General features: G+C 49.9%; 3 protein-coding genes across 3 annotated transcripts; 1 reads left to right on the top strand and 2 right to left on the bottom strand.

Annotated features, from left to right (window-relative positions):
• Positions 1-332: 332 nt before the first annotated feature.
• FPOAC1_002453 (uncharacterized protein) lies at positions 333-1,966 on the bottom strand (the record flags this gene model as incomplete). The annotated part of the gene is made up of 2 exons (XM_044847032.1): positions 333-368; positions 821-1,966. The coding sequence occupies 2 exons, from the start codon at positions 1,964-1,966 to the stop codon at positions 333-335; spliced, it is 1,182 nt and encodes a 393-aa protein (XP_044712948.1).
• Positions 1,967-3,243: 1,277 nt separating this feature from the next.
• FPOAC1_002452 (uncharacterized protein) lies at positions 3,244-13,924 on the top strand (the record flags this gene model as incomplete). Its single annotated transcript, XM_044847031.1, has 3 exons — positions 3,244-3,407; positions 3,454-12,731; positions 12,783-13,924. 3 exons carry the CDS (start codon positions 3,244-3,246, stop codon positions 13,922-13,924), a joined length of 10,584 nt encoding a protein of 3,527 aa, XP_044712947.1.
• Positions 13,925-14,188: 264 nt separating this feature from the next.
• Positions 14,189-15,280, bottom strand: FPOAC1_002451 (uncharacterized protein; the record flags this gene model as incomplete). The annotated part of the gene is made up of 1 exon (XM_044847030.1): positions 14,189-15,280. One exon carries the CDS (start codon positions 15,278-15,280, stop codon positions 14,189-14,191), a length of 1,092 nt encoding a protein of 363 aa, XP_044712946.1.
• Between the last annotated feature and the right edge of the window lie 348 nt (positions 15,281-15,628).

The raw sequence follows: 15,628 nt of genomic DNA, 5'->3' as shown, positions 1-15,628 counted from the left end.
GAACCCAACATGGTGCAGGGTAGCTCATGTTCAAGAAGCCAGAGCTACATAAACACTCAAATTAGCGGACAGAACCTTTGGTCTGATTCTTGGATGGTAATACTAAACAGGCTTTGTTGGATCATCGCGTACTTATACCGACCATCCGGCATAGTGTGTAGAGTGATTGAGGTGGACGCGCTTTCAAAGAATGAGGGAGGACCAGCGTGCCTAGTAACAATGTGATCTAGATTGAACAACATCAGAATTCTAGACAACTTTAATTCGAACCTTGAAGTTATGGAAAATTGAGTATTTTATTCAAAGCCTCGATTGAGTAGTATACGACCCAGTCACTTGGGTCGTCCAGCCAAAGGTCGAGGCCCAGTCTAGTTCAACCCGGGTCAGTTATTGCCGAAGTTAACGCCAGCACAGACACAGGAACAGCATACCAGTTATCATTAGTCTCAAGATCTAGATCGTAACTTTAATTTGCTCAAGTAGTACAAGAAAATTACAAATACCTGCCAATCGCAATAATGGGCCGGAAATAGTAAAGCTTTCGCTATCCTCTTATCCATGGCGGTGGCTTGTCATATGATTTTGTAGTAAGTGGCTTGTGAATATTGACATTTACTAATCACTGAACAGGACCCAAGATTATTTTGAGAGTCATTAAGATGGTCTATTTTATTTTCGTCGTTAAAATACATGATAATAAATTGAAAGTCATGAGAGTTACGCAGTGAATGGATCATAACAACCCAACAATGAATATACACGCAACATTGGCTATTATGCATGCCGAAATGTTGAGTTTGTAAGCTCCTGCGCCACTGACAGTGAAGGGAGCATCTGGTCCTTGTGAGTCATCGTCATTTCCAGCGTGTTTGGAATCTGAGTCAACAACGGGAGGGCTGTTGTTTTGCGATGAAGGTGGCCCTGAATTGTTATCCGGTGATACGGATGTGTCCCCAGAGGTGCCATTGACACCATCAGGAGATGTGGTATTGGCTGCGTCATCTGGCTTGTTGTTGGTGTTGGTGATGGGCTCTCCATCAACAGATGCAATACCAGAGGCAGGAGCATCTCCTTGTGTGTTGCCTGTGGGATCATTGGAGTCGCCAGGAGTATTTTGCCCTTGCTCTTGTGATCCTGTGGCGTCATATGAAGAGGATGAAGAAGAGGATGGAGAGCCTTGTTGGGGGATAGATCCTGCTGGTGTGTCACCAGCGTTAGATCCAGAGCCAGGAGTGTTGCCCGTCTCGCCTGATTGCCACCCCTTCGCGCTGGATGTGCCATCCAAGCTTCCGGCATTTTGGCTATCAGAGGAGCCGTCACCACTTGCAGACCCCGTATCTTCAGTTGCAGCATGATGAGAGCTTGTATCGCCGAAGCTCTCATTGCTATTCTGACCCTGTTGACTACCTTCATTACTTGGTACTTGAGATCCTTGAGGCGCAGACCAGGTATAATCTGATGAACCTGGAGTAGGGGAAATATTTTCGACGTTCATGCCGGTGTCACCGTTGACGTTGACTGTTTCAACGGCCGGGGGTGAGTTGAAGTGGTCCATCCAACCCTTTGTGGCCTGTACCGGGCTAAGAGGCTCAACCACATATCCTGAAGATGAATATGCCTCGACAGATTCTGTAGGAAATGTCAAGGTGGCGACCTGAGTGCCTTGCCCACCACAGTCACTGCATTTCACTACCGCGGCAGTGAAGCCAGGCGGAGGAGCAGTTTCAATTGGCGGCGTCTGACAGTCGAGATTGGAGCAGGTTTGTGTAACGGTGTAAATCTTTGTAGTCAAGCCTTGAGGAGTAAACTCTCGATATGTCCGTGTGCATTCAGTGTAGTAACCATCTGGGCCACCCTTGACGGTGACCATGGGCAAGGCAGTGGTGGTAAGACAAGGCTGGTAGGCTACTAGAGCAAAAGAAGGAAGTATAAGGCTGAGGCTACTGATCAGAGTAAATGACCTCATATCGCCAATTAGAAAGGAGTGACAAGGAAATGAAAGTGTATGTACAACAACAGGTTTCAGTGAGAATTAAACAAGGAGCGAGAGGGTATCTTATGAAATGGAAAAGGCATCGTTAATGACCAGCAAGTCATGAAGAAATAATCATCTAATCTAGTTGAGGTACACCAGGACAGTAAGGGTCCGTGGTGAAAGTTCGGGCCGGATAGTTGGCGCACTAGAATGCGCCTGGAACAACCGGGTTTACCGACTAACATGGAGCATTTACATGATAGTAGATCAACGGAGGGTCCAGCCTTACTTCAAATGTGCCTGGAATGCATTGGGATCGGTGGCTTCTTATCCAGCATTACCATTGGGAACCTAAATACATCACTTGAGAAGGGATTCGCAGATTATCAACCTCGAGAACGAGACAATAGGTACCTTGGAATGATGTCTCGACTGTTGTAGATCTGTTATTGAAGATCCTGAAAGATTGCAGAATTGTGACTGAAACAATATGTAATTGCTTCCCGCATCCGGGAATATCGTAGCCACGCACGTGTCACCTGCCAAGATTGACTTGGCCGGCGAGACTTAGATAGACAAAAAGTTTATCGCAGATCTTGATCTACAGTGGCGTCAGTCGTTGACGTTTTTGTCTTAGTGCAAGGAACGGAGCCACCCTTATGACAACTGATATGCAGGAACAGCCATAGCCGTGAATCCAGAACACTTGTCAAGCCAACCTCCATTTGAAAGAGAAAAATCATCTTCATGACTCGGCATTTTCTTTAGTCTCTCTTCCAGGAGACCGGTACCTTGGCATTTTAGAACTATTACAGAGTCGGTTAATTGTTGAGAGCTAGCAAGCTCAGCATCCTCTTGCGGAGAGAGCTCCAAGACAAGATTGACACTGGTATGCTAGTGGCTCAATCTAACAATTCTAACTGGAGAAGTGGACGATCTGAAAGCATGTTTCCCTATAAAGGTAATTGATAGCTTTAAATCTTGGTCTAGAGCAATCTAATGCTATTCCCCAGAGCGAACATTTCCCTGAGCCAGGAATGTCCAAGCCGATTATCGTCCTTTTGCAGCTCAGTAACTCCCGGGAGCTCTATTTCGGAACCAGGTTACTGTCTGTATATACTAACGTCTCTTTTTGGGTAAATCTTCAAGTCCACCAAATTTCTTCTTCTTTCTTTGAACCTGCTTCGAGTTGCGTTTGTTCATTCATTCATTCATTCACGACACGCGACAGACACAGCTAACGTCCCATCGCGGGACTTCAATTAGCCATGTGGCTCAACAACATCGCCCACTATGGAGCTTACTTTTCTTTGTTTACTAACGTAGCAGCCAAGGCACCGGAATTCGAGTGTAGCACTGGAGAAAGAATCATCCAACTACAACCTATCAGGGTGGTGAATGGTACAAGGACTTCTGATGCTACAATCACACGGTTTGTGACGCAGATCAATTCAATTACACTTCTCTAATTGCTATAGAACATTCTACGTCCCTCCCAATGCCTCTTACATCACGACCGCCGTCTTTGGTGACGGACCACCCACTACATACACCATACCACCACAAGGCACACCTCCGGTCGGAACCGTCATTGTGAAAGAACCTGTGACCACAATCACTTCATTCATTCCCTCATTAACGGCCGAGCGAACTCGAACTTTGATTCCGACCAGCCCCGGAGATCCAACAACTGTCATTATCGAGCGACCGGAAGACAGAAACACCGACCACGGAGGTTTACATGATCCTCAAACGAGAATTGCGAACCCAGACGAAACAGCGGCCGATCACACGCAATTTGTCCAAGTTCCAATTACAAGGACTGTGCAGAAAGACGATACAAAAACTCTCATTATTGATCATACTGACGAACAGGGAACTGTCACTATTAGACGACAAGATTATACCACCATTACTCGCGTGAACAGTGTTGGCGTTCCAATTACACGAACACTCCAGCCTGACCGTCCGGGAGATGTGAGCACAGTTATTGTCGAAGTACCCGAGTCCAAGGCACAGTACACAACAATCGTCCGCATAGGTAGTGTCACGGAAACTGTTACATCCACACAGTCACCGAGTGACCCTGATGGAACAGGAACCGTGATTATTATGGTCCCTTCTGGTCCTGTCCAATACGCTACAATTACTCGGACCGGTACTGGAACGGCAACTGTCACATCGACCCAACAGCCCACAGGTTCCGGGGAAGTCGGGATTGTTTTCGTTGACGTGCCTCCGAGTACTCGACCAGTCCAGACCATCATACGTTATGGCACAGGCACAGCACCCATAACGTATACGCTGCAACCAGATGGCCCTAGCGGAACTGTCACAGTTGTGCGTGAACTCCCTTCTACTAGTGAACCATACGCGACCATCTCTCGTATCGGGACTGTCACTGAGCCTGTAACAACCACACTATCTCCTGCTCATCCAGGCGAAACTGGCACAGTCGTGATCATTTTGCCTCCAGTCAACACTCGCCTTCGCCACACTACACACTGGGGTACCGTAACAGAACCAAGGACAACAACTTCGTTCCCAAATGGACCAAATGAGTCAGGAATAGTAATCGTCGAGCTTCCCAACCCTCTTACAACTGTGACTCGCGGAAGCGATGTCCCAGCCCTCACGACTATCACACCGGATTCAGTTTCTCCAGGAGAGACGGGAACAGTTGTTGTTGTGACTCCAATCAAGTACGTGACAACGACGAAGACTGCAACTGGTACAGGGTCAGAGACTAAAACGTTCACGCAAAAACCCTCTGATCCGGATGGAACGGGAACAGTTATCGTGGAGCTTCCACCAAATGCCACACCCTTCACAACAGTCACTAGCTTCTGGACAGGTTCCACCACTCGTACAGTCACTCAACCGCCTGCCAACCCTGGTCAGACAGGTACAATTCGCGTGGATGTCCCTAAAGAGTACACTACTATCAGTACTTTCTGGACGGGGTCAACCACAAGAACCGTCACCCAAGACCCACCTAGCCCTGGTCAGACTGGTACCGCCCGTGTCGATATTCCTAGGAATGGAGCGAAATATACGACTATCACTGGGTACTGGACCGGCTCAACTACTCGCACATCAACTGAGGGCCCGTCTCAACCTGGTCAAACCGGTACAGTCCGCATTGACTATCCTGAAACCCCGCAGTACGTGACAGTATCCGGTTTCTGGACAGGATCAACCACACGCACAGCCACCGACTCTCCTGCTGGACCAGGGCAGACTGGTACCGTTCATGTTGACTTCCCTTCTGATGATGCGAATTATGTTGCCGTAAGTGAATACTGGACTGGATCTACCACCCGAACAGTCATTGTGCCTCCAACTGGACCTGGAGATACAGGCACAATTCGTGTTGACTTTCCCACCGCCGGCATCCGCTATGTCGCTGTTAGTGAGGAGTGGACTGGAACAACAGTACGCACTGTTACCGTCCCTCCTTCACGCCCAGGTGATACGGGTATTGTTCGTATTGAGGTGCCAGCTATGCGTTTTGCCACTGTTACTCAATATGGGTCTGGGTCAGATACTCAAACATTTACTCAGACGCACACTGGTGCTGGTATGACTGATACGGTCGTCGTCGTCGTTCCTCTTATCACGTCATATCGAACGGTTACGAAAACAGGTTCGGATTCTACCACACGAACACTTACTCAGAGCCCCTCTGGTACTGGTAGAATCGGGACTGTGGTTGTTGAGGTTCCGCCTGAGTTTATCACGACCACTGTCACTGGCACGGGAAGTGCCACCAGGACGATCACCCAGTCACCTGGCCAGCCCGGTGAAACTGGCACGGTTATTATCGAGCTGCCGCCTGGTGCTACACCTTACGTGACAACCACAGTGACTGGCACAGGGTCAGCCACTATAACCCGAACCACTACACAAACTCCCTCTCGGCCAGGTGAGACTGGGACAGTTATTGTTGAAGTACCTGCTGGGGCAGTTCCTTACCTAACAATTACGGTGACCGGTACAGGAACCGCTACTACGACTCGAACCATAACCCAGACCCCGAATCAACCCGGTCAGACTGGAACTGTGATCGTCGAGCTTCCTCCCAGTGCCACACCATACGAAACGGTCACTAGCACTGGCACCGAGTCATTCACTACGACTATCACTTACACGCCCAAGGCTCCAGGTCAGACCGGGACTGTTGTTATTCAAGTCCCATCTTCAGCTGTTCCTTTTGTTACAACAACGACTTATGGGTCAGTCTCAGCGGCTTATACGACCACTATAAACCCGACTCTTCCAGGTCAAACCGGCACAGTTGTTGTTTTCAGGCCTCAATCATGGATGACAACCACCCGCTATGGAAGTGTCTCAGCGGCTTCTACCACAACTCAGAGCCCTGGAAAGCCCGGGGAGACAGGCACCATTATCATCGATCTTCCTCAGCCTTATACTACCATCACTCGTTATGGCAGTGTGTCCATCTCTTCAGCAACAACCCAGACCCCTCAGAATCCAGGAGATCCAGGCACTGTTATTATTGATCTCCCGCAGCCATTCGTGACAACGACCCGTTATGGAAGCATTTCATTTTCTTCCACGACCACGCAAAGCCCTCGCAATCCGGGTGAGACTGCGACCGTCTTGGTTGATCTCCCTCAGCCGTTTACCACAACAACTCGTTACGGAAGTGTTTCCGCCTCCACGAGAACCACCAACGGCCCTCAGAAGCCCGGGGAGACTGGCACTATTATTGTTGATCTGCCTCAACCTTTCACTACCGTCACAAGTTTCGGTGCCGTTACAGTTCCAGCAACTCGAACTCTCAGTGGCTTTAGTCAAGGAGCTACTGGTACTGTTGTTGTGGACCTGCCTCAGCCGTTTACAACAATCATCAGGTATGGGAGTGTGACTGCTCCAGCTACTCGAACGCAGACTCCTGCATCTCCAGGGCAGACCGGCACAGTATTCATTGATCTTCCTGACGCTTATACTACCGTGACAAGCTACGGCAGTGTAACCATTGCCACAACAAACATCCTCACCCCAGCAAGCGCAGGACAGACTGGCACAATTCTCATCAATCTCCCTAATCCTTATACAACAATCACTAGCTATGGCACTGGAACTGTGCCAGGGACTAGTATTTACATGCCGGCTACGCCAGGCCAGACCGGCACCGTTGTTATCCACCTTCCCCAACCATATACAACTACTACGCGTTTCGGTAGTGTCTCCGTGCCAATCACATCAACCTTCACAGCTACTAGCCCTGGCCAGACAGGAACAGTCTTGATCGATCTACCCCAGCCTTTTACGACTATTACTCGATTCGGTAGCGTTTCTGTACCGGCAACTTCAACATTGACGCCGACTAGTCCAGGTCAGACTGGAACTGTCCTAGTCAACTTGCCCCAGCCATTCACCACGGTCACCAGATTCGGCAGTGTAACGGCTATGAGTACGACGACCATGATGCCCACCAGCGCCGGACAGACCGGCACTGTCTTTGTCGATGTGCCGCAGCCGTTTACCACAATCGTACGCTATGGAAGTGTTTCCATCAGCTCGGTCACTACCCGATCACCAACTTCTCCTGGACAGACTGGCACTGTTTTCATCGATCTCCCCGACCCCTACGTTACCACCACACGATATGGAAGTGTGACTCTCAGTAGCATTACTACCAAGACACCTATGGCGCCTGGGCAAACTGGCACCATTTTGGTTGATCTACCCAATCCATACGTGACAACAACAAGATACGGAAGCGTGACTGCCAGTAGCATCACCACTAATGCCCCGATATCACCTGGGCAGACCGGTACTGTTTTAGTTGACCTGCCCAACCCGTACGTGACCACAACACGGTATGGGAGCGTTACAGTCAGTAGCATAACCACCAAAGCGCCAACATCGCCTGGGCAGACCGGTACTGTCCTCATTGACCTACCAAATCCATATGTGACCACAACCCGGTTTGGTAGTGTCTCCATGAGTAGTGTCACTACACAGACGCCAGCAGCTGCCGGACAAACTGGCACCGTCATCGTCGACTTACCCAACCCTTATCTGACAACTACTCGATTTGGTAGCATCACGACTGGAAGCTCTACCACGACCCAGTCACCAGCTGTACCTGGACAGACCGGTACTGTTATCGTTGACCTTCCAAACCCATACGTTACCAGTACAAGATACGGTAGTGTTTCTATTAGCAGGGTTACTACCCAGACTCCAGCTTCACCAGGCCAGACTGGTACTGTTCTTGTCGATCTACCGTTCTCGTACTTGACTACGACAAGGTTTGGAGTTGTCACCGACGGTAGTAGTACTACAACGAAGCAGCCAGCAGCAGGTGGGCAGACTGGGACTGTTGTTGTCGATCTCCCTGATCCATATGTGACTTCTATCAGGTATGGAATCATCTCTGCTGGTAGTAGTACCACCACAATGGCACCATCTGGCCCGGGACAAACCGGAACAGTCGTTATAGACCTTCCTTACCCGTACCGAACTACTACACGATATGGTGTCATCACAGAGGGTAGTAGCATGACGATCCAGACACCGACTTCGGGAGGTCAGACCGGAACAATCCTGATTGACCTACCTCAGCCTTATGTGACAACCACCCGTTGGGGAGGTATCACTGGCAGCAGCAGCACAACGACTCAGGTTCCAACTGTTCCAGGGGAGACGGGTACCATTATCATCGATCGTCCTGATGCTTACACCACAACAACCAGGTACGGAAACGTTGCAGGTAGTAGCACCACCGTCACCATCACGCCAGCGAGTCCTGGAGAGACTGGAACAGTTATTGTTGACTTTCCCCAGCCTTTCACGACTATAGCTCGATATGGACGAGTCACGGCCAGCAGTATTACCACTGAATCACCCGCTGAGCCAGGACAAACAGGCACGGTCATCATTGATCTTCCACAGCCTTACACTACTACAACTAGATTCGGCGTTGCCTCAGTCGCCGAGACAACTACTCAGAGCTTCCAGTCTGGCGAGACTGCGACCATTCTCGTCGACCTGCCGCAGCCTTTTACCACTGTGTCCCGCTATGGACTCGTCACAGCCAGTACCATCACCACTGAATCGCCGACAGTCCCTGGACAGACAGGCACAGTCATCATTGACCTCCCTCAGCCATACACTACCACTACCAGGTTTGGTGTTGCTTCAGTTGCTGAGACAACTACCCAGAGTTTCCAGTCTGGTGAAACTGCAACAGTTCTCATCGACTTGCCTCAGGCTTTGACGACCACAACGCGATATGGAAGTGTCACTATCGCTCAAACAACTACAGAGAGCTTCGCTCCAGGTCAGACTGGGACTGTCATCGTGGATCTTCCTCAACCCTTCACAACGTTGACTCGTTACGGAAGCGTGACAGCCAGCGAGATGTCCACGCAATCTTTCAACCCCGGCGAGACAGCCACAGTGGTCGTCGACTTGCCTCGACCTTTCACGACTATCACACAGTATGGAAGCGTCACTCTTGGCCAGACAACTACAGGGACCTTTGGCCCAGGTGATACTGCGACTGTCTTCGCCGACCTCCCTCAGCAATTTACAACGACGACTCGTTACGGTAGCGTCACCGTCAGCGAAATCACTACACAGTCTTTCAATCCTGGTGAGACCGGGACGGTTATTGTCGATCTTCCTCAGCCTTTCATAACCATCACTCGCTATGGAAGCGTGACTGTGAGCGAGATGACCACGCTATCCTTCAACCCTGGCGAGACTGGCACTGTCGTTGTAGATCTTCCTCAAGAATTCACTACGACGACCCGTTACGGAAGCGTCACTGTTAGTGAGATAACGACACAGTCTTTCAATCCCGGCGAGACTGGGACCGTCATTATGGATCTACCTCAGCCCTTTATAACAGTGACTCGTTATGGCAGTGTCACGGCAAGCGAAATAACCACTCAATCATTCGCGCCAGGCGATACAGGAACCGTCATTATTGATCTTCCCCAACCTTACACAACTGTGACCCGTTATGGTCTAGTTGATAGTGACCATGAAACAACTACAACCGAATTGCCCACAATTCCAGGCCAGACAGGTACTGTTGTTGCCAATCTTGCGCAACGATACGTCACTACAACCCGGTACGGAGTGGTTGACCAGGACCACGAAACGACGCAAACACAAGGACCTACAGCTCAAGGCGAGAATGGCACGGTTCTTGTTGACCTAGCCCAGCCTTACACAACAATTACGAGATACGGTTCGGTCGACTCTGATCACGAAACAACCGTAACCGACCCAGTCACTGTCCCAGGACAAACAGGCACCGTCATCGCCGAGCTCGCTCAACGGTATATAACTACCACCCGTTACGGGTTAGTTGATCAGGCCCACGAAACCACGCAAACACAGGGGCCTGCTTCTCCAGGCGATAACGGCACAATCCTCGTTGACCTGGCCCAGCCTTACACGACGATTACGAGATACGGTTCAGTCGATGTTGACCACGAAACCACGGTAACCGAGTCACTTTCTGGTCCTGGACAAACAGGCACGGTCATCGTTGATCTTGCCCAGCGATATGTAACTACAACTCGCTTTGGCTCTGTCGACTACGCCCATGAGACGACACAAACCCAAGCTCCTGGTGCGTCCGGGGAGACTGGCACTGTCATCGTCGACCTTGCGCAGCCATATGTAACTACAACCCGCTACGGTTCAGTTGATCTCGCACATGAGACAACCGAGACACAGGCCCCTAGTGCTCCTGGAGAGACTGGTACAGTTATCGTGGACCTCGCCCAGCCATACACATCAATTACTAGGTACGGTTTCGTCAGCTTTGGGGCTGAAACCACTCAGACACAGGCACCTTCTGCACCTGGGGAGACCGGCACAGTCATTGTAGACCTTGCCCAACCATACACGTCAACCACCCGGTATGGCGTGGTTAGCTTTGGTGCTGAAACTACCCAGACACAGTCGCCCTCTGTGCCTGGTGAGACTGGTACTGTTATCGTCGATCTTGCCCAACCCTATACGACGATGACACGCTATGGGTCAGTACCCATAGGCGGTGAGACCACACAGACTGAACCGCCTAATCAGCCTGGGGACACTGCGACTGTAGTGGTCGACCTTCCGCAACCGTACACAACGACTACTCGCTATGGTGTAGTGCAAGCAGGTCAAGAGACCACTCAGACACAGTCCATTGCTAGTTCAGGCGACACCGGAACGGTTATTGTCGATCTTGCTCAGCCTTATTCGACTACAACTCGGTACGGCTTGGTCGATTTTACTGGCGAGACAACTTCCACACAAACCCCCAGCAACCCAGGAGACACAGCTACAGTCTACGTTGATCTTGCTCAACCTTACACGACAACAACCCGATACGGGCTGGTTAGCGCAGGTAGTGAGACGACTCAGACACAGGCTCCTAGTAATGCAGGAGAAACAGGTACAGTTGTTGTCGATCTTGCCCAACCGTATATAACCACGACCCGTTACGGGTTAGTTGATGCTACTGGTGAGACCACACAAACGCAAACTCCCAGCAACCCGGGAGATACAGCTACAGTTGTTGTTGATCTTGCCCAACATTATGTCACAACGACAAGATATGGACAAGTTAGCGCAGGTGGTGAGACGACTCAGACGGAAACTCCCAGTAACCAAGGAGAAACAGCTACTGTGATCATCGATCTTGCTCAGCCCTACCTGACGACAACACGATACGGGCTGGTCGGCGCAGGTGGCGATACAACTCAGACCCAGGCTCCTACAGCTGCCGGAGAGACTGGCACAGTTCTTATTGATCGACCTCAGCCTTATGACACAACAACTCGATATGGCATGGTTGATGTAGGTGGTGACACAACACAAACTCAGACACCTTCTGTACCCGGTGAGACTGGTACAGTCATTATCGACCGGCCTCAGCCTTATGTCACAACAACCAGATATGGAATGGTTGATATGGGCGGCGACACAACGCAAACCCAGACACCCGCCACTCCTGGAGAGACTGGCACGGTTTTGGTTGATCGACCTCAGCCCTATGTTACTGTGATGCGTTATGGATCGGTCACGGCCAGCACAATGACAACTGAGTCACCCAGTGTTGCTGGAGACACAGGAACTGTTATCGTCGACCTACCCCAGTCTACCGTCACAGTCACTGAGTCCTACACAGGAACCGATCCGATCACTGAGCCAACTACTGTCTCGACAATTCCCGCGTCTGGATCAGTCCCCGGCACAGTCATCGTGGCAACACCATCACGACGACCAGTCACTGTCACAAGATTCTACACTGGAACAGCAACTTTGACTGGACCTACGACGGTTACTACGATCTCCGGATCAGGGACCGACCGAGATACAGTCATCGTGGAGACGCCACCTGTCACCAGTACACGTTTCTATACTGGCACTGAGACATTGACTGGACCCAGGACAGTAACAACCGTTACACCTACAGGCACCGAGGCAGGAACAGTCATCGTAGAGACACCACCAGTAACAAGCACACGTTTCTACACTGGCACTGAGACATTGACTGGTCCAAGGACAGTAACAACTATCACACCTACAGGTACTGAAGCCGGAACGGTGATTGTAGAGACACCACCAGTTAGAAGCACCCGACGATACACTGGTACATCATCTTTGACCGGCCCGATCACGGCAACCACGATCACACCAAGTGGAACTGAGGCCGGAACAGTCATTATTGAGACACCAGGTTCAACAGTCACAACTACACGTTTCTACACGGGTAGCGAAACATTAACGGGTCCAAGGACAGTGACAACTTACACAGCGACAGGTAATGAAGCTGGAACAGTGATTGTTGAGACACCGCCCGTGAGAAGCACCCGACGTTATACTGGTACAGAAACCTTGACTGGCCCAAGGACTGTAACAACTATTACGCCGACCGGAACCGAAGCTGGAACAGTGATCATCGAAACACAAGGTCCAACTGTCACAAGCACAAGATCCTACACTGGTACAGGCGTCTTGGGAGGACCAACGACAGTCACTACAATTTCGCCTACGGGTACCGAGGCTGCCACAGTTGTTGTCGAGACTCAACCACCTCAATATGTAACCAGCACCAGACCATACACAGGTACAACCTCCCGAGCGAGCGCCATGACAGTCTCAACAGTTTCGCCATCAGGAACAGTTGCCGGCACATACATCGTCGAAACACCCACTCCTCCCCCATCTTTCAGTTGTGACGAGGGAGGATACTTGATCCAATTGACGACTCTGTATAGACTGAACCTAGTCAGCGGTGTGAACAGCCAAGTTGCTACCAACATTGGACCGGGAGGAATCATCAACCCCATCACCTACAATATTATTGATGACTTGATTTATGGTATTGTTCAGATCGGTAACAATACAAATCCAAGGAGTCAAGTCATTCGCATTGGAAGCACTGGGTCTTCCACTCTGATGGACACGATTATCGATGGCAACTGGAACAGTGGAGATACTGACGACGACGGTCATTTCTGGATCTCTCTGTACGGAAAAGCATGGGCCAAGATCGATGTTGATCCAAGACGTTCCACCTATGGAACCATCCTTGCAAGAGGAACCGCAACACCAGCAAACAATATCGCCGATTGGGCATTTGTTAAGGGCGGTGGTCGTTATCTCTATGGTCTTCAATCAGCCATGACCAGCAGTTCCAAGACGGCCCTTGGAAGGTTCAGTCTCGACACTCAACAGTGGGAAACTCTTCAAGATCTTGGAAACATTTCCGGTACCAATACTTGGGGCGCCGTTTATGCTGTTGGACCCAACCTCATCTACGCATCTGAGAATACCTCGGGTGTTATCTATCGGTTCAACCTTTCGACGTATGAGAAGTCTTTGGTCGTTCAAGGTCCCAAGACATCCCAGAACGATGGTGCTCGTTGTATCAATGCTTCGCCACCAGGATCAGGGTCCTAGTCTGGTCAAGGCGCAGATATAAATCGTTGGTCTGATCAACGAGGGGGGTGGTAGTGATTATTTTTGTACGATTTTTGGAAGTTTCTTTACTTTACTGTCATCGCATAGCAATCTCATTTGTCACATTATTTATAGCTCAATTCTAAGCACATAGTCTTCGTAAAACATCTCCATTATCTCGGACTGACAGGTGACTCCTCTATTTGTACTTGCTCGTACAGTTTTCCATCGCTGATTCGAGAATTCTTGTGTCCAATTCGACGCCTACATCTTGTCCTTCTTCGCCATCCTTCTCTTCACTGCTTTCGCTACCCGTGGGTATCCTGACTTATCGGCCAGTTTCCATTCTTCTGACTTCTCAAATTCCTCCCGAATTGGTTTTAACAACACATTAAGAGTCCGAATCAGTGCTGGCTTGATCGTCTGAGGTGTCAGAATGTCTTGCTGGTAGTCTTGCTTAAGCTTGGCGATGTCTTGGTAGACAAGAGACTCCCCATGTCCCTGCTCCACGACGAATTCGACGGCACCTTTGAGTGCAAGAATTCGAAAGATCACATGCTCGATAAAAGCGACTACGCCGTTTCCCTCCACCTCTCTAGGGACACACACGGCTTTTTTGAGCTTCTTGGCCACTTCTTCAGGGGAGTCCAACAGCCCAATCTTGGAGCTTGGATCGCTTGAGCTCATCTTTTGTGCTTGTCCAAGACCTGGGACTAAGGTATTCATGAGATGTGCCCGCTTCTTGTATCCGACCTTGGGTAGATTCTCCAGGGCAAAGGTGAAGATCTTTCTCTGGTCAACACCACCGAGCTCTGCGTCAACATGAAGGTACTCCTCGTCCAGAGCCTGCATGATTGGGTAGGTCAAGCCACTGAGGGTAGGATCATCGCCTTGTTTGACCACCTCGGCACCTGCTTTGCGCGCAGCTGAGAGCTTTGTGATAGTCTCCAGCTTTCGGCAGTCCATGTTATATTCTTTATCCCATTGGAAGGAACTGCCTATAACGAATTCGAGTTGGTCGAAGCTGACGCCAATGGTTCGTAGGAGGCTTTTGATCACAAATTGATAGTAGTCACACCGGGGAGCGATGAGCTCGAATGGCACATTGGAGCTGGAGCTGTCGAGATATCCATGGATGTCAGCGATGAGTATCTTGACCCTGCATCCCGCCTCAAGAAGCTCTGCGATCTTGACCATGGGTACAAAGTAACCGCAGTGTGGTTTTCCGGTGGTCGCAGTGCCCCAATAGATCTCTAGTGGTCGGTTCTGATTGAGGACGACATCGTCGATAATCTCGGGGTTGAGGATCTCAGCCAAATTGGCTTTGATCAGATCGAGCGATTCTTCGGGCGTCATCTCATCCGTCTTCAATTTTTGATGGTTAATTTTGTTATCGGTAGAAATAAAAGAAGAAAAGGATAAATTATATATTTTTCTTTTCCCATTTTTTTGCCGAAACCGGAAGGTAAAGAGGGAAAAGGCTTGAAGAGTCATACTGAAGCGATCATTAAACTTCGAGGAACACCCACATCAATACTGAAGCGAGAATGGCTCCCCGTGACAACACAAACTTTGTTATAGGCCCGAGTTCGGGTGAGTCACTACATTCGTTGGGATTTCCAACCTTCTTTGATCAAGAGATTACATTCAGTCAAAGGCTTGATTTTCTCAGCTTTATCACGCAACATCCTCGTAAACAACTCT

Source organism: Fusarium poae, chromosome 1, assembly GCF_019609905.1.
Source record: "Fusarium poae strain DAOMC 252244 chromosome 1, whole genome shotgun sequence".
Lineage (NCBI taxonomy): Eukaryota > Fungi > Ascomycota > Sordariomycetes > Hypocreales > Nectriaceae > Fusarium > Fusarium poae.
Note: the sequence above shows the minus strand (reverse complement) of the source record. Positions and strands in the feature narration are given on the sequence as shown.